The 26,116-nt window shown below is 47.4% G+C and overlaps 1 protein-coding gene across 21 annotated transcripts in view; it reads right to left on the minus strand.

Moving 5' to 3' along the window:
• The window catches only part of MICAL3 (microtubule associated monooxygenase, calponin and LIM domain containing 3), a 235,862-nt gene that overhangs the window by 36,328 nt on the left and 173,418 nt on the right, over positions 1–26,116 (minus strand). For 13 of the 21 annotated variants that reach the window (XR_009266002.1, XM_058744271.1, XM_058744280.1 and 10 more), the window contains 8 exons: positions 19,534–19,729; positions 11,005–11,255; positions 9,039–9,128; positions 6,844–6,981; positions 5,644–5,706; positions 1,501–1,614; positions 582–728; positions 35–117 (listed from right to left, as the gene is read on the minus strand). Coding sequence is in view for 20 of the 21 variants with exons in the window: in XM_058744271.1 (XP_058600254.1) it covers positions 35–117; positions 582–728; positions 1,501–1,614; positions 5,644–5,706; positions 6,844–6,981; positions 9,039–9,128; positions 11,005–11,255; positions 19,534–19,729 (1,082 nt within the window). In the remaining variant the exon portion in view is untranslated. The other 8 variants (XM_058744273.1, XM_058744279.1, XM_058744277.1 and 5 more) reach the window with 8 other exon arrangements.

A 26,116-nucleotide genomic window follows, 5' to 3' on the forward strand; every position in this document is an offset into this window, starting at 1 on the left:
GTTTTGTCCCCCACAGTGAGCTCCGAGTCCTTACCTCTGCCTCAGGGCTGTGGCCTGGGGAGAGCAGACCAGCCTGCTCCTCAGGGGATCGGGGAGGGCTGGGGACTTGGGCAGGACCTGGACAGAACAGACACAGGATTTATAAGAGGAAACAACACCCTGCCCTTCCCGCTGAGGGCTCCTCTCCCAGCCAGTTCTGCAGGGGGGTCACTGTTGGTCAACAGAAAGAAAGTCCTTTCCCAGAGTGTCCCTAGATGCCACCTCTGATCATTTCAGAAGTACGGGCTTTTTTTCACTTGTGCGATCTGTGTCCAAAGCTTGGAGATGTACCTTCTACCCTTTCATAGCTCCAGAGCACACACAGAAAGGGGCTGTTGGCCAAAGCCATGCGCAGGATCTGTGCAGAGGGAAGGGGGAAAGACAACAACAGGCAGAGCTGTCTGCCATTTGGAGGTTGGTATGCAGTGTACCAGCTCTGCTCCGGCTCTGCTCTGATGACCTGTGTCTTCGGTGCTGCCCCTGTCCTTGCAGGCTCTCCACCGGAATTCTGGAAGCAGTTTCTGCTGAGACAACAGGCTTACCTCTCTCCTGGTGCCCTGGTGTGGTGGCAGGTTGCTCCTCCTCATTTTCCGATACCCTCAGCTCCAGCTCCGCCTCCACTGCTGCCTGGTGCTGCATGCGAAGCTCTGTTTCGGCATCTGATGGGATATCATCAGACCAGTGCTGATCTGGCAAAGGGAAGGGACAGAGCAGCACTTGAGTGAAGCCCTGCTTCTTTACCAGTCTCCAGCTGGCCCCAGAAAGTAGCTGAATCAGTTCATCAACTACAGCACCACTGCTTGATGTCTGGACCTGGTTCTGTGTCCCAGCTAGGACCTGCCTACTGGTCCCTACTGAGCTTCTGAGACTCAGAGCCTTTATTCTCTGCAACATAGCGCTCTCATCAAAGCCTACAGTGCTCCATTTCCTTTTCAAATACACAAGACGGTACCTGATAGATCACAACAGAAAGAAACATAGTGGGTGTGCCTGTGAAGGGCAGGCCTTACTTCACGGACTCACCATTGGTCTGTTTCCCCCAACACCACGGCGAGGTCTATGCTCCCTTACAGTCTTGCCTGGACTCGTCATTTCTCCCAGGCTAGTCCCTGCCACCCTTTCCCCAACCAACCAGCCTATAATTCTTAAAATACCATCTCTTTTGTAGCTACCTTTCAGAGGCCCACTGAATAAAGGCCCTTTTATAAAGCACCCAATCTGCTCAGTTTCTCAACCACAACTTAATGAATGCAGGCTATGCTGCATGGTGGCTGACAGGGGGAATGACACACATTCAAGTTAGCAGCAGACCAAGGAACACAACCAGGAGACCTAATGGCCACCTCTTTAGAGTGCCTTGCTTTTGCTTTAATGTATATTATCTTTCCCAAGTTCCAATCGCACAGTGGGGAAGAGAGTGATCAGCACAGTGGAGAGGGGAGGCTCTGGGGTCCCCCGTACCATCATCCAGCTCAGCACCAGTGTCCCCTGTGTCCCCATTCTCCGCTGCCTCCCCTTCTATCTCTGCCGGCTCCGAGTCCACATCTTCCTCCAGGTCATTCTCATCAAATGGGACTGTAAAGCAGAAACGTTCAAAGGAAGGAAGAAAAGGACAGGCAGACAGACAGAGACTGCCTGTGCAGGTGGAAACTGGTGGTGGTCTTCCCAGGGCTGCAGTGTGAAGACCATGAGGAGAGGCGGGGAGATGGACTGTGAAGTGTCTGGATTTGGACCCCAAGGTGGAAGTCGGTCAGCCTTGGGGGAGCTACACACAGTGTGGGTGCTGGTGAGGGCCTGGGGCCCTTCCTGAACACCCGGGACCAGCACTGCTCGACGCCAGCAGGGCCCAGCGGAAAAGGAAGGGCAGCTTCCTCTGGTCACTTCCTCTTCCCCCGAGACTGCTGTAAGTGCCTCGGTGTGAGAAGGGCAGAGGGGAAACGCTGCCTCTGCAGGCCCAGAAGCAATGATGACTCTTCTGCCAGCACGCCCTGGACCGCTTCACAGGCCACGCGCCATTTACTCCTTACAGTAATCACTCAGAGGGCCTGTGGCAAAGCCGAGGCCAGAGAGTTACGGGATTTACTCATGGTCATATTGCTCCATCTAGCAGCTGCAGTACTGTGTGTAGGCAAAGTCACTGATGGATGAGGGACCAACAGGATGGACCCCTGAGGGCACCCACCTCCCCTTTCAACGGGTAGAGGTGATATCTTTGCTTGGGATAATTTAGAGAAATGTTTTTTTTTAAGGCTTGAAGGAGAGGATGAGGGGATATGTAAAGTTCACTGTCTAGATGCAACACCAGCCCTTCAGTGTTGCAGGACAAGGCAAAGCACTCATCGACTTCTCTTTCCTCAGGAGGAAACAGCTCCTAAACATACACACACATACACACACACACACACACACACACACACACACACACACACACTCTCAAACCTGTTTCCAACCTCTGCACACTTAGAACTCACACTAACAGTTTGGAGTAAGAGAAAGCAATTAGGAAAGCAAGGTGTGCTACTTTAAAGGATGCTGTGAGGCCCCAGTGTTACCCGAGACCAACAGGACCCATCTGTCAGGCGTCCTGAGAGTTTCTTCTAGGCTCCTAAGCACAGCCACTCTCACATCACTCCTAAAGGTTCTCACTTCAGGAAAAGGGGTTACGCTTAGGTTCGTATATACAAGGGCCAGAGGATCAAAGCCCAAGGATGGGCAGGCAACAGAGGCACTGGCTGTGGCACAGCTCAGATTTTTTAAAAGGCTGTACCACAGTGAGAGGCCGTGTAATGGCTGGGCCCTCTCAAGTCAGTGCTCTCGTCACTGTCCAGTCTCATGAATCTGCATCGCTGGCACCTTAAGGATGTGCAGAGTGAGTGTGGCAGAAATGTCGAGCATGGATACCAAAGTCTGAATATGACGAAAATCCAGGAAAATCAAGTGAATACCTTTGGAGGCCGGGTGGGGAAGATAGGGAAGGGGCACTTTGAAGATGCTGGGGATGTGTGCTTTCTTGACCTAGTCACAGGAGTTTTTGTTAAAAAAAAATAATTACTGGGGTGCCTGGGTGGCTCATTTGGTTAAGCGTCTGACTCCTGGTTTTGGCTCAGGTCATGAACTCAGTTTGTGGGATTGAGCCCTGCCTTGGGCTCTATGCTGGCAGTGTGGACCCTGCTTGGCATTCTCTCTCCCTCTCTTTCTGCCCTCCCCTGCTTGCATGCACACGTGGTCTCTCTCTCTCTCTCTTAAAGTAAATGAACATTAAAAGATAATTCCTTAAGCTGTATAATTAGCTTCCCACCCTTTTGTATACTCAGTTTATAAAAATAAGGTGATGATTTGCATCTAATTTTGGAGAACCATACAACATAGATTTAGAATGGACTATGGGGAAAGATGAAAGAATTCCAGAATAAGTTCTAGGCTGGCAAATAGTTAATGTCACACTCCTTCTTTTGAGATACCAGAGCAGCCCATGGAGCTGGTAATGCCAAGATGCTTTCCTGTGATGGTGGCATTTGTTGGGGAAAATATTAGGGGTAAAACTACTCAATTATTTCCACACATTTAAAACCTTTGCACAATAACTTTGCTGTTGTAGTTCATCAAACACCAGGAAGTGAGATTTCTTAGGAACAAACAAAAGTCTCTGTGCCTTCTCTAACCTGAGCTTCCTATCTCGATAACAAACTCATGGTTTCATGACACCATTTCTGAAGAGGCTGGACAGTTACCTCTCTTCCCCCAGAATCTTTCTCCTCTGGGAGTCACGTCAACTGGGTGGAAACAGAACCTGGGCTCATCCCGTCTGGGCCCACTGTGCCCAACACATATGCTCAAACAGATGTATGAGTGGCTAAGCATCAAGATGGCAATCTGTACTTCTGTTGGACAGTGTGCTGGATGCGGGCACAAAGGACACCACACTGTTCTTCACACTGCCCTAGGTCAGCCTGACCCCAGCCCTGGTCCCTTGGCCCTCATGTGGTTCTCTGACTCGGAGTTGCTGCTAAGAAATGTCTGTTGTAGAGTCAGAAGGGTAACAAGTCTACAGTCCTTGGGAGTACCTTGAAAGGAACAATTGTCACATACATTAAAAAACAAACAAGTGAGAAATATCAATGCAGCAGCAGCAAAGGCTGGAGAAACGCAGCTTGAGGGATGGAATTGGGAGATTAAATCCAGGTTAAGATGGAGTGCAGAGTGCTAGAAGCTGCCACGCACTATGGAAGCTGGGAATCACAGACATACTTAGCTTTTGGTTTATTTCAGCTGCCAGCTGGGAAGTCTTGACACCTCAGCCTTGTCCAACCATCCTGGGAGACGTGCTAACATGAGGAGAGATGGCCAGCAGCTTCTGTTCACAGAGCTAAGGTCTGGCCTCAGGCTCAGCTCTCCCTATGGTTCTGTGAAGGTACCTCCTGACTTGTGTGCCTGTGTCCTTTTCTCCTGCTGCGTGTCAGGTCAATGGAACGGGCTGGTAAGAGGCTGGTGGTAAAGATCCATAACTCCAATCCTATGCATCCCAGAAGCAACCACAAGGACCATAGTTTTCAACCAGGGGGTAATGCTTCCCTTCTTTAAGTGGAACTGATATTGTGTAGGGCAGTTTTGGTTGTTGCCTTGATGGCCAGGGTGGGAGTAGAGGCTGTATGGCTGATGACATTTTGAGGGCAGAGGCCAAGAAAGTTAAATGTCCTCAATAGAGGGGCGTCTGGGTGGCTTAGTCGATTAAACGTTCGACTTTGGTTCAGGTCATCTCACGGTTTGTGAGTTCAAGCCCTGTGTCGGGCACTGTGCTGATAGCTCAGACCCTGGAGCCTGCTTTGGATTCTGTTTTCCTCTCTCTCTTCCCCTCCTCTGCTTGCACTCTGTCTCTGTCTCTGTCTCTCTCTCTCTCAGAGATAAATAAACATTAAAAAAAATTTTTTTTTTTTTTTTGCATGTCCTACAATGCAAAGAACTGCCTGCCCCTTGTCAAGAACTGCCATCACCCATGCTGAGGAATACCTGTCCAGAAAAGTTTAGGAAGGGCAACCAAGGTTTCTCAGCTATCTCTTGGCCTAAGTACTTACAGAAACCCCGCACATCAGTACGAAGACCCAGCGGATGCTACATTGAGTTATACCCCGCCTGTCCCTCTACTGTTAGCAGAACAATCCTATGTTCTCCACTCTTCACTGAGGAGTCTTCCACAAGTCCCCTAGTACTGAATGTCTCCTTCTCTGTACTTTGGTGGGTTTGTGGGATATTCACCGATTCTTCTACTTTCACACCCAACTGCTACACAATTTAATCTCTACAGACTTTAGAAATCACTGCTAAAGATGTTCCTTTAGCTTTGGCCTTTACTCAACCTTTATTAGTAAAAAACAAGTTTATGTCCTGTCTATGCTATTGCTCTCCTCCGGATCTTCCCTGAAAGGCGTGGGGTGCGTGTCTGGTCCATGCAAGAATGGGCCGCCTGAGTGAGGCATGCATGTGCCCCCCCGCCCCGACTGTGGCATGCACTAGCAGCAGGACCAGAATTCTAGTGTTAAGGTACCAGCAGAGCTGCCGAGAGAGTGGTTATGGTGAGTGGGGAGAGAACAAACATCACCAGACTACCTCCGGAGACTGTCTCCAGCCAGGCCTGCACTGCTGCGCGGCGAATGGAGGGAAGGTCAGGCACTGAATTTAAAACAGACGATAGATACAAAGTTACACAGGAATGCGGGTTCCCAGTGAGGAGAGTCGAGGTCATCCTAAAGCCCCAAACAGAAGGGAACCTGACAGATGTTCTAAGCCAGAGGCTTGTCCGGCAGCGATGAGGGGTCAGAGTCCCGCCGTAAGCCTGTATGACGGACGCTCGGGATGAGAAAAGAAGAGAGAAAACAGGGAGGGTCAACAGTGGCTGGAGGCTGCAGAGCTGCCCCATGCTGTAGGCCAGCCAGACGTCCTGGGTCAGTAGGGCCAGTCTCCTCACTCCCGTTGAATGGTTATACTGCTGCAAAAGTAGTTAACAGAAGGTGGTCTTGCCTAGAGGTGAAGATTTGGGGCCAGGGAGGATCAAATGTCCTCGTTAAGGGCTAAGTTTTCTGAAGGCAGAGTCCTGCAGGGTGTGTGGCCCCAACAGGCCTGAATGGAAACGTGAAAACGAGTGAGAGACAGAGGTTCATGACAGCAAGGATCCATATTTGGACGATGGGTCTGCTGAGGTCAAAGGTGTGGAGAGTGACACGGCAGCCGCCGCATCCCTCAGCTGTCTCCATTTCTTCCTTTTATTGCTTGTATTCATCTCCACCCTCCTGTAGAGCACAGGCCAGCTCACCTAAAACCTAGAGCTGGATATTACGCTAGCTATTTTTAAAGGCCTCCTTGACATAAATCTCTTAAAACTTCATTTCAGTTCAAAATATACTGCCCCACCCAGTCCTGCCAATGTACATTCACACTCAGACACACCACAGGAGGAAAGCATCAGAACATTTTACCAAGTGGACAGAGTAACCCTGTCTAGCAAAATGGGGAAAGAAAGCAAATTCTTGGTTTTCCCAAGGTCAAGTTCATTTTACTATTTTGCGTCCATGGAGAAAGATCCCATAACCTCTTAACCCATAGAGAACTTTACATATCCTCAAACAAAAGTTAAGGGCAGTGGTCATGATTAACAATACCAGGACAACAAAATGGTTTGTTGGCTTTTACATTTTGATTAAACTGATGGCTTTGGCCCTACCAGAAGGGTCCTCTGTAGCAATGAGAGGGGAAGCAGGGACAGAGCTGCTCTGAGGGGCATATCGGGCCCTTGGATCTTGAAACAGTTACCTCTAGAAGTGGAGGACTCAGAGGTTGGTACCATTCGCTCCTCCTCCTCTTTCTCTCGAATATGTGTCCAGTGCACATCAGCCTGGATCTCCAAGGGGTCGGCTGGATTTATGATCTGCTGTAGCCTCTGGCTCCCGACTAGTGTACCAGAGTCAGAGGTGGAGGAGATGAGGAAGGGAGAGATGGTGGAGGAAGGAAGCAGAAAATAAACAGTGAAGGGAAGGAGGGGATGAAACATCACAGGAAAGGAAACAGAAAGAAAAGTTACTGTATTTGCCAGGATCACTTTGAATCAGAAAGAGGCAAAAATTGAGAATATACACGCGTGCGCACACAGACATGATTTCTACTCGTTCAGCTTGATTTTGTTGTTTCAAGCTTCACTTACACTGTTAATTTCAATGAAGTGAACCATATATCCCGACTCTAAACAGAAAGAATTCTCCTTTCTGATGCTCTTTCCATCTCATCTGCATTTGAGGGACCCAAATGCCAAGTCAGAAAAAAGAGCAGGTCACAACTGGCCTCTGGAGGGCCATCCCTCTGGGTCACGAGTACTCTGCTGTTAGCCAGCACAGTGTGAGATCCCGAAGGATGCAATGCTCTTTCCCCTTCTGAGGATACACAGCATGGTGCTTACCGTCACCTGCCATGTTGACAGCTTCTCCTTTGAGATTTAAGCCAAGTGACAAGTGAGAGATGGGATGGGACAGTGTCATTCTGTCATGAACCACCTAACTCACGCAGGACAGAAATGTACTTTGTTGGTACTTCAGTGTTTATCTTTTGCAGCTAGAGATAGAGAAAAAAAATCCCCCTTCCATAATAGGTCTCATGCTGCATGCAGGTCTGCGGCAGGGACACAGCTATGGGGAGAAAATGGACACAGGGGAGGCAGTGGCTAGGAGAGGAAGCAGAGCTCTATCTTGTAAATTCCCAAGACTTTGGGAGTTCGTGGGCAGGAATAAAACAATACCTTTCTGCTTTTTCTGAGGTCAAAGCCTTTTTCTTAAAACTCCATTTGGTGCACCACTGCTCTCCTCTGGACACAAGACCTGCCTTTTCAGCTAAATGAGAAATCACCAGCAGCCCCTTCAGATTATTCCTGCTGTCAGAGCCCAAAGAATATACATGCAGCCTCTGCCCTGTAAGCTCCCTATAACCAGTGCTTGGACCATGCCATACAGTTGGGTTAAAATAAAGGGACAGCCAGCAACTTAGGGGAGGGGACATTTTGGGAGGGAAGATGGCTTTTCAGTAGCAAGAGCAGGTGCCACCTGATCTGAAGGAGTCTGGGATTCCTGATGGGAGCCCACTCTCAACTATCTAACTGGACAGTTTGGCTTTGGCTTCATCACTGTCACACAACCTCTTAATTTTTAAGCAATGGGGAATGTGATATGGACCGAAAGTACTAGTAAGATTACCAAATGTGGATGCGGGCACCATCCTGTGTTAAATGTGGGGTGGTAGCCCCGCATGCACTCTCTTGTCGGAACTACTGGTCTCTACGGATTCATTTTTCTAAGGTCAGTTGGCTTTTATGGTGTTGGATGGGGCTGAATCACGGCAAAGTCACCCAATAGCTTGAATGTCACGTGACTAAGGAAGGGAAGTCAAAGAGAAAAATGCAGACCCTTTCTTCATCTTCTAAGCCACAAAGAGAAGAGAGTGAGTCTCCTCCCTGGATAATGTTCTGCTTCCTGTTAATAAATGTAGCCTTGGGGACTTATCAGCCAGCATGTCCTCCTTTCTCAGAGAAATGTTACAAGACACAGTGGAGGAAGGTTCTGGGTACCTGTGCTGATGAAAACACCTGTGCTGGCTCCCCTACTTTTGATAGCTGTGACTGTGACATGATTTTTCAGCATTACAAGAGGCTGAGTCTTCGCTAGATGAGGGGACTTGCAGCAAAGCATACAAGGGGCCTACTTGGGGCCACCATCATTAAGACTGCTTCTGGAATCTTCTTCTCAGACTTCCCCTTGATTCTGCTTGTCTTATATGTTATTTGCTACATGACCATTCCCAAAGGCTGGGCCCAGGGACAGGTGCCCAGCTAGGCATGTGACAAAGCCTGTCCGCGCAGCTTTATAAAGCACAGATCTTTTAATGTGGGACCTGCTCTTGAAGGCAAATTCTGGATGGCTGCTAGGGAGCCAGGGTAGAAGGTGGGCAAGGGGCAGAGTGGGTACCTTTACATGTACCCGTATCTTCTTCCTTTGACAGATGCTGGAGCCACTGGCTTTGCAGGAGTTCTCTGTCCCAGGGGCAATACTCCCCTTCTACAGCAGGGGGAGCCAGACACCCATAAACACAGCATCAAGAATCCCGCGTGGGGATAAAGAGAAAAGAGAATGGAAGGGAGGAAAGAGAATAGAGAAGAGTTATCTTCAGGTGCAAGGCAATAACATCCTGTCACTGTCTACACAGCCATGGAAGTCCACTGACCAAAAGATACACACACACACCAAGGGCTAGGAACAAAGGCCCAGAGCTTGGCTGAATTTGTTGGTATGTGTTTCTGCAGTTAAATCCCATTCCCTGCAGGTTTGGTCTTGACACTAGTTCCAGATCCAGGAAATTAAGTCTGCATGAGGGAAAGCAGGGATAAAGTCTCCTGAAAAGGGCACAGGCTTTGACCCTAAGCTGTGTGTGGGGCTACAAGCCACTGAATGTGTGAATCACCAGATGGAGATAATGACAAAAACAAAGTACCTTTCCCCTGGATAAGCTGTGAGCACAATCACCACCTCTGACTACTAGGGACCCAGAGGCAGCCCTGGGCCAACCACAGCTCTGTACACACAGCAGTTATGGAGAAAAGAACCCAAGGTGCCAGCTTTCCGGCCTGGCCTCCTGCTCGCACAGACCTTACTTCTCATCACGGGGAGGAGGAAGGGCCAGGGCACCAAGTGCTGCCTCTGTGGGCCCCACCCCAGCCTCTGTCTTTGGAGGGAAGAGCGCAGGAGAACTAGGTCTAGAGAAGCCCCTTAGTGGTCTGAGGAAGAGCCCTGACTCTGAGCGTTCACACTGGCCCTGGGGACCTTGGGGGCAGGGAGAGGCTGTGCTTCCTTCTTGTCTGCCCGGCCTCGGCAGTGTCTTGGGCTACACAGCTCTCAGGACCGGCTCAGTAATGTAATTGGGAAGAGCTCTGCATCTGGTCAGCACGCGGTCCTTCCTGTGCCAGACTGCGGGATAGGACTGGGCAGCCAAGCACAATGAATTCCAGGAGGAGCAGCAGAGCAATCTAGTGCCAACTCTACGAGGCCCGGGGCTGTCCAGAATCTAATGTGCTCCTCTGACAACGGCTGGGAGGGATTGGTGCTTTAAAGGCCCATGAACTTCTCTTCCATTCCATGTCCCCTGGAGAGAGAGCACGGCCGTGAATTAACATGGCACCGTCGTCAGGGGGATTCAGGTCTCTACCTGCCCTAGTTTCTTCCTCCCCACCCTCCAGACCTCTGTGCAGACAGGGCAGGGAAAGAATGACCCTCTCTCTTACAGAGACAAAAAAGGATGTCCACCAAATTCTTCCTCATCACTCAAGGACACACACAGCCAGAGATGGGGGCAGAATGAAACATTTCAAGTCCAAGGCAAGAGAACATTTCAGAGCCAACCAGAGTGACTTAATACTGGAACTGATGCTCTGTCTCAGGACACTGGTCCAAACATGTTACTACCTGTCATCGACTGAACCCTGTCTGGTAGGCACCTGGCCCCTCCTCAGTGACAGCAGCTCTGAGCAGAGTGAGATTCAGTGCTCTGCAGCCTCCAAAGCCCAGACTCTGAGTCAGGGAATCCTCTAGGAAGCTAAATTCCCTTTCTTTATTAAAATAAATTTCTTTAACAGAAACTAAAGGAAAAAAAAAAAAACAACAACAGAAAATGAGGAGAGGAGAATGAGTGACCTAATTTGGTTGGAGTACTTATGCTGTTGACCCTTTGCCTTCCACTTCCAATATCTACTCAGAATGTGCACAAGGGACATTACTTCCACTGCCAATGGCCTCCCCTGCTCCCCAAATCTAAGGCTAGAGAGAGGCAGGAGGGATCGCCCCTGGGGCTGTAGACGGCATATTGGTGTGACTCCAGCCACAGAAGCCTTACTCAGGCATGGAACAGAGTCAGAGTTAAGAGAAGAGATTTTTTTCTGACCTTCACTAGACTCTTCCTCTTCCTCCTCATATTCTTCTTCTTCCTCCTCTTCCTCCTCCTCATACTCTTCCTCTTCCTCCTCTTCATTCCCAGGCTCGTAGCTCTTTGAGGCCTCCAGCTCCTCTTCACTCTTTCCTTTCAGAAGGGCATGGATCCTCACAGCCTCCTTCCAAGGAACACCGCCCAGGTCGGAGGTGGGCAGAGGCTCCTCTTCCTCCTCCTCCTCTTCCTCCATCTCGGACTCAGAACTGCTATGGGGAAACAACCATACAACCAAAGTGAGGGAATGACAAAAACTGAGAAGGAGATGCTCAAAAGCCACAACCAGAGGCAAAATGTCCCAGCAAAGCAACTGCTGGGCAGGAAAGGAGAGAGGACATGCACAGAGGGGTGTGGTGTGCTTTTCTGCCCAGGTAAGACCCACAAAGGGAAGGAAAGAGAGTGAGTAGACGGCCAGAGGAAATACACATGTACAAGTAAGCCCTACATAAACCCACATGAGCAAACAGCTCAGCCTGGGCGGGGGCAGAGTGGGGGCTCTATTCAATGAACTGCAACTCCACCGAGTCCAGTTTCAGAGGCCCTCAGAGACAGTAGGAGGCACAGACTCATTTTGATATGAACTCAAGACCCTGGGAATCAAGAAAGGAGAAAGTCTCCTTTCATCGTGATCTGTCTGGTTTGAGGAACTCAACTCTACTTGACTCAGGTGGGTTGGCAGGCTCTCATGGGAAACATGGTGAGAAAGAAAAGCTGCCTCCAAGAGACCTGAAGTCTTAGCCACAGACGGGCCGGCAATCAAGGAGTGTGTGCTGGAGGGAAGGCAGCACATTCATTCCACAGTGTTCTTTAGTCCCCACAACGTGCCCTGCCCAGAACAGGATACTATGGGGAATACACAGTTAACACGGTAGCAAAGGCGCCGTTCACCACAAGGTTATAGTACAGGGACTATGGGGAGAGGGTGAAAACAAATATCCCGATCATTGGGGTCATCACCCTGGACAACCAGCCACATTTTCTACCACCATTTCCTTTATGGCACATGGCCTAGCTCAGCTTGAAACAGGAAGCAGCACTACATGCGAGAAGACCCTTGCCATGACCTGTGCAAGCCAAAACCGTGGATCTCCACCCTCGAGGCCACCACCTGGGAGCATTTCTATCCGCCTTTCCTGCCTGCAGAGTTAAGCAGTCAATAGGTGGTACACAAATAAAAGTGCCCTACAATATAGCTGTAAGGCAGGAAAAAAACCCCAAACATCATTATACAAATGAAGTTTCTCAGACCTGTTTCATGGTCTGATAATTCCCAAAAAGTCTTTTTCAGGAGAGGCTTTGCCCTCAGTGAGAAATGTGTCATTGACTGGGCTAGAGGAAATTTGGCTTTTCCAATCAAGCATGGTCCAGCCTCTGGCATGAGAGAGCCTCAAACCCCAGAAGCATCAGGCATGGGATGGATGTCCAGTCCCATCTTCCTGTGATGGGGGGGGGGGGTGCTCTCTCCCCACCCAGAGTGGGGCTGTGAATGTGGAGAGGGAATCAGTGAATACAGTGTGATAAGGTCAATGACACCTCACTACCAGTGCTATTATTAGTACCTGTGCAGTATAGAATTTAACCTAACTCAAAGAGAGGTCTGGCCTTGTCTTGGCTTCTGGGATGTAAACTCTAAGCCCTTGGAAGGTCTTGCCTGATGGGAATGTGTTTATTTCCGTAGGATCCTTAGGTCATGGTACGTAGTCTAATAATGTGATTTAGGGTGAGGGCTGGCCACATCAGAAAGACCAACAATTTAGGGTGGGGGCATTGAGTCATGAAGTATTAGCTGGCCTGGAGACTGAGATCAATCACAACATGTTGCTAATCAGTTAATCTGTCAATTGATACCTAGGTAATGGAGCCCCAATAAAACCTCTGAACACCAAGGCTTGGGTGAGTAATACTATATGGGTTTTGTCACACGTTAATACCAAGAAAGTAACACTGTCCTGACTCCGTAGGGAGAGGACAATGGAAGCTCCACATCCGTATGTTCTTGGACTCTGCCCTGTGCACTTCCTTACTTGGCTGATTTCAGTAAGTATCCTTCCCTGTAATTAACCACAACCATGAGTATACACATTTTAGTGAGTTCTGTGTGTCTTTCTAACAAATTATTGAACTTGAGGGTGGTTTTGGGAACTCTCAGACTTTAGTTGGGTCAGTCTGAGGGCAGCCCTGGGGGCTGTACGCCCGCCTACTTCTCAGGTGGCTGATTCTCAGTGTTACACTGGCTCTGCTGCTTACCAGCTGTATGACCATGAGCTGATTATTTATGCTGAGCCTCAGTCTCCGCATCAGTAAGGAGGCAATGTTCACACCTACCTTGTAGAAACATTGTGAAGATTAGGGATTTTACTGATTTTTATAATGTTTGTGTTATACTCTGGGACTCTCGCTATTCACTTCTTTGTTTACCCATTTACATATTCATTCATTCATTCATTCATTCATTCATTCAATGAACATTCTTGAGTACTTACTAAATCTCAACCAATGGATACAAAAATAAAAAGAGGCAGCTCCTTACTGTAAGCAGCTCATTTTGGTGAATACTACTTGATTCACTTATTCATCCATTCATCCATCCATCCACCCACCAAAATTTACTGAGCGTCTTTTACTTATAATGCACTTCCTCCACATTGCAGAGAATACAAATACAAATTGCAGAGAATCAAGGGAGATAAGATGCGAACACAGCATGATAAAATAAGGTAGGAAATAACTGTAGTGGAATGAAAGGTTGAGAGGAGGCAGTTTAAGGTGAGTAAACATAAGAATTTGGACCATGGAAAATTTGGCATCTGGATTTTGACTGTTTTTCAGTATTTATTCAGATATTATTTTCATTTGTTTACTATCTTATTATTTAGCAACATATAACAATGTGTATCACTTAACATCTTTCAAACATGAAATAAGGATAAGAATGCCTCCTATGCTCATCTTAAATCTTATGTAAATTTATTCAAACTTCAGGTGGGCAGAAGGCAGGCCAGCTTGTCCTTCCTTCCCAGCCAGGCATACAAGGTAACTCCAGCAGTCGGCAGGCACAGTGGGACTACACTGCCACTGTTTGGGAGAGGTGCCTTCAGCACGGCCCATTCCTTGTACTGTGCCACGTCATGAGGGCAGTGGCACTGTGCATAATGTGAGCAATTAATACTCTATGATGAGGGCAATGGGACTCACAGCTATGAGTGTGATACTGGCTAGTTTTATGACAGCTCAAAGACCACGGGAGAATAGCAAGTGAGGCATGGAGCATAAAAGATAGGGTGGAAAGGTCAACCCTTACCTTTCTTCATAAGCTATTAGCTCTCAGTCTCTTTCTGAAAGGCCTTGATACGTTGTTTCTGGAAATCTGAGACAGGCAAACCAGTCTCCCTCCCTCTGTGAAGGAGAGGGGTGGACAAGCATTGCCAACTATTCCTTTCCAAGCCATCACATCCATGGGAGCTTGGAGCAGTCCCCTGAATCTCACCAGGCTCCTTATGTCGTGCAAGATTCACAGCGTAAACTCAGTACTTCAAGACTCATTTTTACATTTTGTGGCTGTTCCCAGTGCCTGAATTTCTGGGTCTGGCCTTTGAAGAGGCTGGGGGAAGGGTACAGAGAAGGAATCTGTAGTGAGGCAGAACCCCTCACCCCTACTTGGACATCAGCCTAGAAACATCTTAAGTGGGAAGATCACTACGCCAGAACAAAAGACAACACAGGGAACAATTTCTCTATCCTTTTGGGAAGAGAGCGTGACCTCTCAGTTTATAGCCTCCTAGGAGATGAAGGCCATAAGAAAATATAGTCATCAAGATCAGCATTTGTAACAATCTATTGTTTGATGTAGGTCCACCTCCCCTGGACTGCACTCTCTCTGAGAGCAGGACCAGGTCTGCTTGGCTCACTGAAGTGCTGCTCGTAGTGCCTAGCACAGCCAAGAAAGGCAAGGAAGGATGCACAACCAGAGAAAGCCAGGGTAGGTTGCTACCTAAATTCACAGGTGTCAGATGATACTTCTAATGCCCCTTGGTGAAGTCCATCAGTAGGAGCAGAGCCTTTGAGTTACAATGACACCTTGAAAAAAATCCTCCCTGCTACAATTTATATCTGATCAGTGATCTCAAAGCACTTTCCCTGAACTCCCTATCAGATGCCATCTTCTCACTGAGGCTATGGTGGGGCCTGATAGGAGGAAGTAAGACCAGCAGGTACATGGACTAGATTCTAAAAAAACAAGATTTGCTCCAGACTTCTATGAGCTGAACAGAGGTTCTGCTGTGCCAGAGAAAGGCCAACGGTGATCATCACAGTAGTGATGGCGAACACTTACTGAGCCCTGATGAAGTGCCACGTGGCACAAGGCACTTCACATGAATTAGGTCACTCAGTTACACAATAACTCTAGGACTCCAGGATATATTAATATCGTCATTTTTACAAATGAGGCCACTGAAGCTTAAAAAGGTTGGATCATTGGTGTGAGGTCAGGATTCCCTCCGGTGTCTGCACCTGTCATACCGTGCCCTCTTGGATTGTTCACCAAGAACCCAAGAATTCTTCAGCCACTAGCAGCTGTCAGGGTGGCAAACCCAGGAGCAAGATCATGACCAGTCTCCTGACTGCCTGGGTCTAACTTCAGAAAGTGGATACTGGAAATCTGGGCAGGTCCTACTGTGAATGAAACAGGCTGCTATGTCAAACAGCACATGAAGTTCTTAGATGGTTTAAGGGAAAATAGAGAATCATGGCTTTCATTTTTAAATGAATCCACTCATAATCAGAGAGTCCACTCCTAGATCCCACCCTCTCTGACAACTGTGTAAACATTATACTGCTAAGCAGACTGCTGGAGAAGATGTATGTTGTCCAGGAATCATTACATGATGAACATTTAATCCACACTAAAAGCAGCATCCTGCTCAACAATGGCTCACATTACTGCCTCCACTGGAGAAGGGATAAGGGAGAAGAGAGGGAACGGTCAGGAATTTCCACTTATGTTGGTGAGTCTTGAAGGAGGGGCTTTTCCTTGTTGTGTTACTCTGATGGAGAGCAAAGCCCCTTTGGGATGGCCTGTCACCAACTTTTGGGGAGTCCTCTGTAACCTGGTTGTCCCATCTGGATGGAAAGGATACCTGTTTGCTCTAGTGCTAACTTGTTCTTTAGAGCCAGCAATGTGCAAACAGTTGAGGACTTCAGCAGATGGGTACTGCACAAGCCATCTTCATTGCCTGGGGCAAAGTTTTCCAGACAGGCAATCAGGAAAAAACAAAACTAAAACCATAAAGCCAGTTTTCTTTTGTCTTCAGGCACCTGTTCTGTTCCAGAGAAAGTAAAAGTACTATTTCCAGGGTCTCCTTTGGAAGATGCTTCCCCTCCCCCTCCCCAACTCCAAGGAAGGATCAAGGAGCTAATTAGGTCTGGGCCAATAGTCTCTGTGCAAACTAAACCACAAAGCAGGAGTCGCCTAGGGGGTTTGTTAACAAACAGGTATTCCTGGTCTCCACCCCAAGCCCACTAAATCAGCTGCTCCAGGGGAGGGTCCAGGAATTACGTTTTTACCACATGTCCCAGGTGGCACTTATAATCAGGGAAATTTAGAGCAGCCATTCTTGGTCTTTAGACCACAGCATTACCTGGGAACTTTTTAGGAATGCAAATCTTGGGTTCTACCCCAAATGACTGAATAAAAAACAGCCCAGCAATCTTTGGCTTAACAAGCCCTCTGGGTGGTTCTGATGCCAGCAAAGTTTGATCAGCACCACCCTAGGGCCAAGCCAAACCCAACTTGTGGCACTTAAACCAGCCGTTTAAGGAGCCCAATACAAGAATCACTGGCCCTGCCCCTCCTCGTGAGGGATACCCCTGTATTGTGCTTAGAGCTACAATGCACTACGGTGGTGACAGTAGGGGTGGCAATGATTTAGTGCTCCCTGGGCACCACGCACTGTGTCAGTTGTTTTATTTGCTTTCATCCTCATAACAAACCAATGAGGTGCAGTGTTCTTTGCAGATGAGGAAACCGAGGCACAAAGAGGCCAAGAAATGTAGCCATAACTACTACGTGGTAGAACAAGGCTTCAAGTACAGGTCTGTTTGACTCCGATGTCATGCTCTGAATTATGATACTGCAATGCTCCCCCAAGCAGATGATGAAGTTAAGAGTTCTTTAAACCTGTCAAAAGTGAGTTCCTGGATTGGACCAGTGAATTCCTTAAAACAGTCATTCCTCATCTTCAAGGAAGGTCTGAGGGCTGAGAATGCACCTAACTCTGCTTGGTGCTACAGGGAAGATGGAGAAAATACATGATACACTGTCTGCATCTGACCACTGCCCTCAGGGAAATAAGACAAAATCTGTGGCTCCTCCCTCTGGGCAATTTGGTTTAAGAGACCATTTTTTCACTCTGCAAAGAGCTAATGCCACTTGTTGCTATTGAGTTTGAGACACAGGCACCATTTGGGGCACCTGGCTGGCTCAGTCGGAAGAGCATGTGACTCTTGGTCTCGAGGTCATGAGTTTGAGCCCCATGCTATGTGTAGAGATTGCTTAAGTAATAAATAAATAAACTTAAAAAAAAAAAAAGAGGCAGACACCATTTGATGCAGACTGATTTCATATTCTTCTATCCTGCCCTTCCTATTGCACCCTGCTACGTGTGCCACGGTGTAGCCTTCCTGAAATGTCCTTGCTACATACTGCTGTCTTGTTCCCTGTTAGTTTACAAATCACAGTGGAGGAAAAATCACAATGGCAGAAAAGCTGGCTGACCACACTCACCCTGAGGCTAAGCTATTAGGTCTGCAGAGAGTGGGCTCTCCCTCATCGACACAGAGCAGGAACACATGCTCTGTGGATGTTCTGGGTAGAGACGTAGTTGTGTGACAACAGTGTGTATGTGGTGATGGCTTCTGAAATGCAGGTACCCAGGGGGAGGCTGCCCAACAATGCACAGAAATGCTGTCTCTGAGGCCAGCCCAAGAAGCAGTTGATCCAAAGTATGTGTGAGGTGGTGGAATGCAGCTGTAAGTAGCTCTGCCCAGCAGACACCCTAAGAACATTCCTGGAACTTAAAAAAAAAAAAAAAAAAAAAAAAAAGCACTGTTTTCTTTAACCGCACACATTCCCTTCCTTACTCATGGCAACAAAGAAGCATCCCGCTGGTGTCTCAATGATAAGGCAAAGCCTCCACTAGTCTGGGAGACAGAGTAAGGGCTCCCCAGAAGTCCTGCAGGACAGTCAGACCAATAGTGATTTTACTCCAGCTTTTATCTTATTCCCTTTCCATGTCCTTGATAATCTTCATGGAGCATTCTGAGTTCTGTACTGACCCTGGTAGACCTGGGTCATAATGAAAACGAGGCCCTGGGGTTAAGACAGTGGACTCAGGCAGTTCTGTGGGGGCTGGAGGGCACATGTCCTCCTCAGGCATCATTCAGTTACACTTAATTAAAACATCGGGATGGCCAAGCACAAAATCACTGGCTGCTGTGTGTGGTCCCTGGGATGCAAGTTTTCTGTTCTTCTCTTTATATAGAGGAGAAAGAAGGAAGTCTGGAGAGGTGATGTGGCTTCCCCAAGACTGCAGGGCGAACTGGTGTCCTCACAGAAGCCCCTAATTCCAACCCTGAAGCTTCTTCTACTGAACCACCTGCCCCTCAACAGCACACTGCTTCAGGTTTCTGTTGTTCCCATGTGGAAGTCCTTTCTCTTCCAGTAAATTTGCAAACAACACCTGAGGGCAGGACCTGGGACTATTATTTATTTTTTTTCCTGTTACCTTTTCAATGAAAGACAAAGTGTTAAGGCCATGGTAGGTGTTCAAGAACTACTTACTGAATTTCTGCATTAAGTCCGATGGGTTGTGTTCTTACCAGCTAACAAGATGACGAGAGGGAACTGCATGGAAAGGGGGAGATCAGCAGGGAGAACAGGAAGAATCCTGGACTGGGATCCAGGAAACCTGAGTTTGAACCTTAGTCAATCCTTGATCCTAATATTAGTCCCCATGTGTTTCCTTAACCACAGAGTGGTAAGATAAACGTTTTCGTCTACTTTGCAGGATTCCTGTGAGGATGACCAAGTGAGGTGATGGATACAGAAGTCCTTTGTAAAAACTCCAGCGCCATGCAGAGTAGTGGTAAAGGCAACCACCATCGACATGCACTTACATGTGCCACATACTGTTTTAAACACTTTATACTATTTAATCCTCACACCAATTCTGTGAGGAAAGTACTCGTATTGCCTTCATTTCACAGATGAGGGAACAGAGGCATAGGGAGGTTGCTTAACTTGCCTAGTGTCACACAGCTGGTGGGTGGCACCGATAGTCTGGCTCAGATCCCATGCCGAGGGCACGGTGCTGCCTCCCCCCACAAGCAGGACAGTATATTCATCTGGGGAAGAGGCTGCTAGGGCAAGCCATGGGCATGTTGCAGCACACGAGAAAGCGGGGCCGGAGCTCCCGGGCACAGGCTGACCTGCTGGCCACGTCCTCCTCTGCGCCTTTGTCCAGCACGCTGCTCAGGTTGTGCTCAGCCTGTGTCTCCTCGGGCACCTCCTCCAGCTCCTCTGCCTGTTTCACAGACAGGCGGTAGTTCTCCAGCTCAATCCTTTCAGGAGTACCCCTGAGTCTCTTAGCAATGCTAGGCTCTTCCAGGCCATTCACACTTGAACCTGCAAGACAAGCAAAGCAGCAAAGTTCTAGGACAAGTGAAGGGAAATGAATACATGCGGTGGGGGACAGAGAAATTGCATGGAGGGAGGGGGCACTGACAAGGATATCTAAGCAACCAAGGGAGCCACCACTCATTTCAGTGAAAGGAGGGACAGGCCCTCCATGAAGGCCAGGGACCCAGACAAGGGACAGCCTGAAAGTCAGTAAGGTCACAGAGACCAGGAAAGGACTGTGGGCTGGGAGTGGCAGCCCTTCCCTGAGCAGGAGAAACAAAAGTCAGCCCCTAAAGGGGGGGCGCAGGCTCAGTCTCCTCTGTCATCCCTGAACCCAAGCCCAGTGGAGGGAAGAGGTGGTGGTGACTGTGGGGGAGGGGGTAAAAAGGACTTGGGCTAGACACTAAGGAAGCGCTTTTCACTGATCCAGCCCCTCTAAAGTAGCTTTCATGGAGAAGGTGAGTCTTGCCAGCTGCCCCCCACCCTAATGATCCAGGACCCAGTCAAGGCTCATGCCCTGCATCTGGCCAACCTGCAGAGGTGTCCAGGCCAGCTGCCTGCAGGACCTCTCACACTATGGAAGTGTCTGTCCTGTCACGATTAGATTCACGGTAAACATTTCCTATTTAACAAGAACACATAGGTGATGCTGTGCCCCTTCTGCTGCACAGTTCGGAGGAATATTGTCAGGTTGCCTCATTCTTGGTGATACCAGCTTGACTGCTTGGGTCTGGTGGTGCCCAACCATCTTTCTGCTGTAAAGAGAGGATTTCCCCCTTTGTAATTAATGAGTAATCCATGGGGTCATAATGTAGAAACCATGGGACTATCCTGCTCCACTATACTTTCATCCAGTGGTTTTTGTACCAATCCATTGATGAATGGTGATTTAAAAATTTTTATCGGGGCGCCTGGGTGGCGCAGTCGGTTAAGCGTCCGACTTCAGCCAGGTCACGGTCTCGCGGTCCGTGAGTTCGAGCCCCGCGTCAGGCTCTGGGCTGATGGCTCGGAGCCTGGAGCCCGTTTCCGATTCTGTGTCTCCCTCTCTCTCTGCCCCTCCCCCGTTCATGCTATGTCTCTCTCTGTCCCAAAAATAAATAAAAAACGTTGAAAAAAAAATTAAAAAAATAAAAAAAATAAAAAAATAAAAAAAAATTTTTATCATTCCTTCTCCACTGTCATTCTTTGTAAAGAACTTTTCCCATTTCTCTGAGTACCACCATGACTCAGGGATTTTGAAAAACTTAAATGTTGTATTTGACTACTATGTTTTCTTATTCTCCTTTAACCTAGAAGTTTCCCTGTTTCCCCCATTATTATTCTTTTTCATGTACCTTTTTATCTCAAATTTGGTCAGAAGAAGCCCACCATATTTATTCTTTAATGTCTTCACTGTAATGTGATATAGTCTGTAAGCTTAGAGTCAGACAAATCCAGGCTAGACACCTGACTCCATGAGTGACAAGCTGAAGGATCTCAGGAAAATTATGTAACTACTGAGAGTGCATTTTCTGATCTATAAATGAGGACAACTCTCAGCTCCTATGATTATTATGAATATGGAATGAAATTATATACATATATATACAAGTATGTGTACGTATGCCAAATCTGTGTGCACTCCAAACCTATTGTCTTCCTCTTCTGCTTAAACCCAGCACATGGGCAGGATTCAGCAAATATGAGTTAAGTGATGTAACTGATGCCCAGTAACATTCTTAGCACCAGTTTGTGTTGTATCCATTTGCTCTGGATTATGAACAACAGTTACTTGACAAAGATGGGAAGGGAATTCTGGGCAGAGGGAACAGCAATAGCTAAGGTACACTGACATGCAATGGCAGCTTGGTATTACTAGACTTTCTGGTGGCAGTGTACTTGAAATGGTAGTGAAGAGAAAGAGACTGGGGTGGGAACAGAGCATGCATGGCCTTCTAAGATCTAAGAGATAACACTGGGTTTTGGCAGGCAACATCATACCAACCCAGTGTTGAGTGACAGGTGGCTTATCAGGTGAAGGCCAGAACCTCTGTAATGAAGGACTAAAGTAAAGGGGTAGGAATATTGAATTAGTAATATCTGTGATATGACAGGTGTGCAGAAAATCTTCTGGAAGCCTGGCACTTTTGTTGTGTACAATGTTCTCAACCTCTCTGTAATATCATTAGAAAGAACATTTTATGAATCAGGTAGTCACAGAATAAAGTCTGAGTGCATCTATTGGATTACCAGGTTCTTCCACCAAATAGCATCTTTCAAATTTACTAGAGAATCTTTACTGAAAAGCAAAACCCAGGGCACGTTCATCTATAAATTCAGGTAAATGTCTAATGATGGAGTCAGAGCATGAATCCTTGGGCTCACTAGGGCCCTGTGCAATGCCCACCTGTCCTAGTCTTTGCAACTCCAGTTGGGGCATTTTACACATCCCTGGCCCACTGCCCAAAGTATAAGCTATAATGCTGGATCAAAGCATCTGGACAATTAGGAAATATGTGGGCTTCAGGTAATAGAAAAAAGAGACAGGGAGCACAGCAGGTGGATGCTGCCTCAGCATCCTTCAAACCAACCCCCCTATCCCTGGCCTCTGGAGTGCACAGGCTCCAACTGCACTGGTTCATCATTTCCAAACATCAGTCTTCCTGTCCTCTGTTGCTCCTTCCCTTCATCAAAACCCAACATGATAAACATGGGAAGGCTAAGGATCCCCTGACTATAATATCATCTGATTCTTTCCTTCTCATCATGTATTTTTGACAAATGTCCTTAAAACAGAACGCAGACAAGAAAGTGAAATACATGTGAAGCCACTAACCAAGTATAAAGTTTTGGGGAACTCCATAGATAGAGAATAAAAATCAGTATTTCTTCTAGCTAGGGAACAAAAAAATAGAATAAGAACTACCACTTCAGGGAAACAAACAACCAACACTCATCAATTCAGATCCAAGCAATTTCAAGGTAGAGTGAACAAACACACTCATGCAGAGAAACACTCAATATGTGATGTCTGTTTTTAGTGGGTAAAAACCATACTCTGTGCCAGAAATTCCACCAGAACCTTGAGCAACAAAGCAGACTAAAACACTCTCTACTCTTAAAGATCTGTGGGCTAGTCACAGAAGAGACAGTCCTGCCCAGGAATCATTTCAGTATGATGTGTCAAGTATCATGGCTTACGCATGCATGTGGTGCTATGTGCATACATAAAAGGGCAACTCTACCCAGAGAAGTCAAGAAGATGTTCTGGAGGAATATGGAGGTTGCCTAGCCAGCTTTAAAAAAAAATTCCGTAAGGGGCGCCTGGGTGGCTTAGTCGGTTAAGCGTCTGACTTCAGCTCAGGTCATGATCTCGCAGTTTGTGAGTTAGAGCCCCGTGTTGGACTTTGTACTGATAGCTCAGAGCCTGGAGCCTGCTTCAGATTCTGTGTCTCCCTCTCTCTCTCTGCTCCTCCCCCACTCACACTCTGTCTCTCTCTCTCAAAAATAAGTAACATTAAAAAAAGAATTTTGTGGGGCGCCTGGGTGGCTCAGTCGGTTAAGCGGCCGACTTCAGCTCAGGTCATGATCTCGCGGTCAGTGAGTTCGAGCCCTGCGTTGGGTTCTGTGCTGACAGCTCAGAGCCTGGAGCCTGCTTCAGATTCTGTGTCTCCCTCTCTCTGACCCTCCCCCGTTCATGCTCTGTCTCTCCCTGTCTCAAAAATAAATAAATAAAACGTTAAAAAAAAATTAAAAAAAAAAATAATTTTGTAAGGGAGGTAAGAGCTGGAAATGAGGTATCTGAAATTCAATTCAGAGACATTAAGCAACCTGCCCAAGGTCACACAGCCAGTGAGCAGTGCAGCCAAGATGTGAATCCAAGGAGGACAGCATTACTTCAGAAGACTACCATGGCTGTCCCTAGGCCTATGATGTGAAGAAAAGAAAAGGAAGGAGTGTTTCCACAGAGTCCTATTCTGCTTTCCCCCTTGGGACTCTTCACCATTCTCTCCTCCCCACTACAGTTTTCAAGAGGAAGGGCACAGAACTTCATGAGAGCATCTTAGAGCACAGAATCTGGCATTTGGAAGGACATTCCATCCTCCTTGAAGAATTTCTATAAGCTCTGGAGTCCTCAAAATGCTATGGGGAATTAAAAAAAAAAAAAAAGAAATCAACAAAATTAGCATGGTTGGTTCTCTGTGCTAAAGCAAGGGGCTCTCTTCTAGATTAACCAGATGGGGATGATAAACTAAGATCTCAAAGGAAGTAACAGTGGAGGAGACCTGGGCAGTGGCTATAACACTGTGACAAACAGAACTTCTCCCTCATCCCCTGGATCTTCCCTCTTTCAACAACAGAAGAGCTCAAGGGAGCAAAGACTGTAGGAGAGCAGATGTAAAAATAGCTGACAGATGCTGGTTTGGCAAGTCACTGTGTAACCAGTGGGGTCAGGCTGGCTGGCCCAGGCCCACCTGGCCTCTCCACTTCACATGCCTCAGTGCAAGAGCAACTATAGAGGGACTTTCCAGCTAAAAGTGGATGAGAGATTTGGAATAATTTCTAAGGCTGAGTCTTCACTAAGTCAGGGCAGGCAGATCTCGGGTCATTGGAGGCCAATTCCAGCTTCACACATACCAAAAGGAAACAGCTCCCAGGATCTGGGTCGCATCCTAAATAGGAAAAAGGCACTGGGCCTGACCTAACGGCTCTGTTTTGGAACAGTCACTGCCTGCATGAGCTCCATACATCATCCTGAAAGAAATATTTTTCCTAACAGGACAACCTGCTCTCAGCTGATGTGCCACAGCTGCCAAAAGCCTTTATTTGTGTCTGTCTGATTCCTGAAGGGACACGAGGGATGTACATGACACTCTCGAGGCGGGCCTTCCCAGTCCTCAGCAGGCAGCAGCGCCATTCCCCCTTTTCCTCCTGCAGTGGCAGCAATGCCCCATTACGAGGTGGAGCCAGATGCATAGGACACTGTAGGACTTTGGGCGACTGTGAAGGGTATCACCTAAGAGACTGGAGCAACTGAGGGGATGCTCTCCTTCTGCCCATATTCACTTCTGGCCTGTTTCCCCATTCCTTTTCCTTTCCTATAAGCTTGGGAATGCTTAAATGAAATCTGAAAGTCTAAAAAGGACTTAGGAAAGGCACAGTAAATTGAGATTGATAATTGATTTTCATCATATTCCCCATATTTAGAAGTAGAATGGATGCTACGGTTCATTCATTCAAGCATACACTCAACAAATATTTATTGAAAAGCTACTTCTAGCCAGGCACTGTGCTAGGTGTTCAGGCACACCAGCGGACAACACGGGCAAGATCTCTGCCCTTGGGGAGCCTGCACTCTGATGGACTATGGGTGTCACATATCTGTTAAGAGAAACCAATGACTCAAGGTGTCAAAAGGTTTCAACTGTGGTCATGTTCTAATAAAATGGCCCTGTGATTTGCAATGATTAGTATCATTTGAGGAAAAAAGTACTCTTGCCATTTTGATATACAGAGATTTTTCTCTTCAGGATGCTCTCTCTTATCAAAAGTTCCTGGATATTTTTGTTGCAACTTCTTTTTTTAAAGAAGGTCAACTAATTTCAGATGGCTTTCTCACACATTCATCCAAAGCCTTGCCTGTCCACAATCCTGCACAAAGGAAAGCACCAAGTCATGAATTAGGTCTGAGCTATAAGGTCTCAAGGAGGTGTTAAGGAAAATAAAGTTTCCTGAAGAAAATTACCAGGCTGGCAGTACAAATCTAAATTCGTGGGCCCAGTGCAAAATCTGTCACAGTGACTTTTATGTTACCTGATTGTTCACTGGTCTCAGAAACATTCACAAAATCACCCTGGGAGATTAGGGTGTCCCTCCTCACACAGAACCCCAACGCTTATAAGGCTACAGGGGGAATTTGTGTCTTAATTTTGTTTTCTCCCTGCTCTTGTTGGAAATGATACAGAAACTACACTCTCTCATGTTTCCTCATATACTGGGAAATGAGGATGAAACCATCTGAAGTGGTGGCTGGTCTAAAATAGAACCACCGTCCAGCCCAGAGAGTTTCTCTGTGTGGGACAAAGCCTGGGTCTTGGGCCCTGCTTCCTTTTGGAATGTATTAGGCTGCAGCTGGACCCCAATGACTTGAGCAGGGCTGGTCATAACAGTAAATAATCACCGTGGGTATTAATCCACTCTTTCCATCATGCTTTGAGCTCAAGTTTCCATATGAGTTGTTGGCTTAGTAGCCTGAAAAGCAGGCAGAGCACATACCATGCAAATTGAGTGCCATTTTGGCTTTCACCTGCCTTAGGGACTTCCTCACTGCTCTAGTCAAGCTGGACAATGTGATCTGGTATCTGTGGGAGAAGGACTTTGGCCTGTGTTTAGGATTAGGATGTCACTCCCAGC

The sequence above is a fragment of the Neofelis nebulosa genome, chromosome 8, assembly GCF_028018385.1.
Source record: "Neofelis nebulosa isolate mNeoNeb1 chromosome 8, mNeoNeb1.pri, whole genome shotgun sequence".
In the NCBI taxonomy this organism is placed as follows: Eukaryota; Metazoa; Chordata; class Mammalia; order Carnivora; family Felidae; genus Neofelis; species Neofelis nebulosa.